The 1,603-nt window shown below is 53.0% G+C and overlaps 1 protein-coding gene across 1 annotated transcript in view; it reads left to right on the top strand.

The window, feature by feature from the left end:
• Nucleotides 1–1,603, top strand: part of LOC108762294 (uncharacterized) — a 6,008-nt gene that overhangs the window by 1,222 nt on the left and 3,183 nt on the right. The window contains exons 3-4 of the mRNA XM_018509228.1: nt 302–689; nt 780–1,566. Coding sequence (XP_018364730.1) covers nt 302–689; nt 780–1,566 — 1,175 coding nt within the window. The remainder of the gene's footprint in view (nt 1–301; nt 690–779; nt 1,567–1,603) is intronic.

The raw sequence follows: 1,603 nt of genomic DNA, 5'->3' as shown, positions 1-1,603 counted from the left end.
TTGGCAACCGCATGGGTTGACGTTCACACGACCGAAGGCCGAAGCTTTAAAGTTCGCACCTTACTGGATCAAGGATCCACTTTCAGTTTTATTTCGCAATCGCTCTGTCAGACGTTGCGTACAAAGCGACAACGCTCAAATTTGCAAGTTACATGTTTCGGCGAGAAATTTACAGGCGTCGCGAAATCTCGCGTCGTGCTGACTACTTTCAGTTTTATTTCGCAATCGCTCTGTCAGACGTTGCGTACAAAGCGACAACGCTCAAATTTGGAAGTTACGTGTTTCGGCGAGAAATTCACAGGCGTCGCGAGATCTCGCGTCGTGCTGACATTAAAGCCGTGTTCCAGTGCGGAACCGGCCTTTCCGCTGCACGCCTACGTGTTTCAAAATATCACTTCGTACGCCGCGTCACGGACTCAGCCCGTCGAGTCGTGGCCTCACTTGCAAGGCATCTCATTTGCCGATCCCGATCCTTCAAGTCGACATCGGATTCACTTACTAATCGGTGCCGACTTGTACGGTTTCTTGTTGAAAAATGGCCTCCGGCAAGGCCCTATTGGAACGCCTACCGCTCAATTGACAGCGTTAGGCTGGATTATCTCCGGCCCCACGGGTCGCGGCCGGATTGAATCCGAGAATATTTGCGTCTGTCATAACGTGTCTACGCACGACACGAATTTGCTTCTCAGGTAATTTTGGGAGGACGAGGAGGTCTCGCGCCCCCCTCCACTTACCGACGAGGAGGAGCGTTGCGAACAACACTTCCTCGCCACTCATAGCCGTTCTCCAGAAGGACGGTACATTGTTCGATTACCCTTCCGGCACGAACTACCAATCGACATAGGCGATTCACTGCATATCGCCACGGTATTCTACGAGAAAATGGAAAGGAAGCTGCGTCGGTACGCCGAACTCTCCGCGCAGTATAATGACTTTTTGGTGGAATATCTCACCTTGGGACATATGAGCGCGATCGAAAGTCCCTGCGACACCGCTCTTACGCCTGTGTACATTCTGCATCATTCGGTTTTGCGCGAAACGAGTAGTACCACGAAGTTACGCGTCGTTTTTAACGCCTCGTGCAAAACGACGAACGGAACGTCGCTTAACGACCATCTGCTGGTCGGACCGAAGTTACAGCAAGATCTCCCCGCTATTCTGCTGTGCTGGCGGCAGTGGCGTTTTGTTTACGCAGCAGACATCGCCAAGATGTTCCGGCAAATCCTCGTGAATAATCTCGATACCGACTTCCAACGAATTCTCTGGCGTCCGCCCTGCGACACGCCGATCACGCATTTCCGGCTTTTGACCGTAACGTACGGGCTCGCTCCCGCTCCGTATCTCGCGATGCGCGTTTTGAAACAATTGTCGTTAGACGAAGGGTCCGACTATCCGGCGGCCGTCCCGATACTACGCGACTCCGTCTACGTCGACGACGCGCTATTCGGTGGAGATGACGTCGTGTCGCTGATGGAATGTCGCGAGCAATTGACGGGACTCCTTCAGCAAGGGGGCTTTCAATTACGGAAATGGGCGTCGAATTCGCCTGAATTGCTGCGCGATTTGGCAACGCGTCAAACCGACATGGAGGATCACCTCCTTC

The sequence above is a fragment of the Trachymyrmex cornetzi genome, unplaced genomic scaffold, assembly GCF_001594075.2.
Source record: "Trachymyrmex cornetzi isolate Tcor2-1 unplaced genomic scaffold, Tcor1.1 scaffold2919, whole genome shotgun sequence".
Lineage (NCBI taxonomy): Eukaryota > Metazoa > Arthropoda > Insecta > Hymenoptera > Formicidae > Trachymyrmex > Trachymyrmex cornetzi.
The sequence above is the reverse complement of the archived record's forward strand: the minus strand, read 5'-3'. Positions and strand labels throughout refer to the sequence as shown.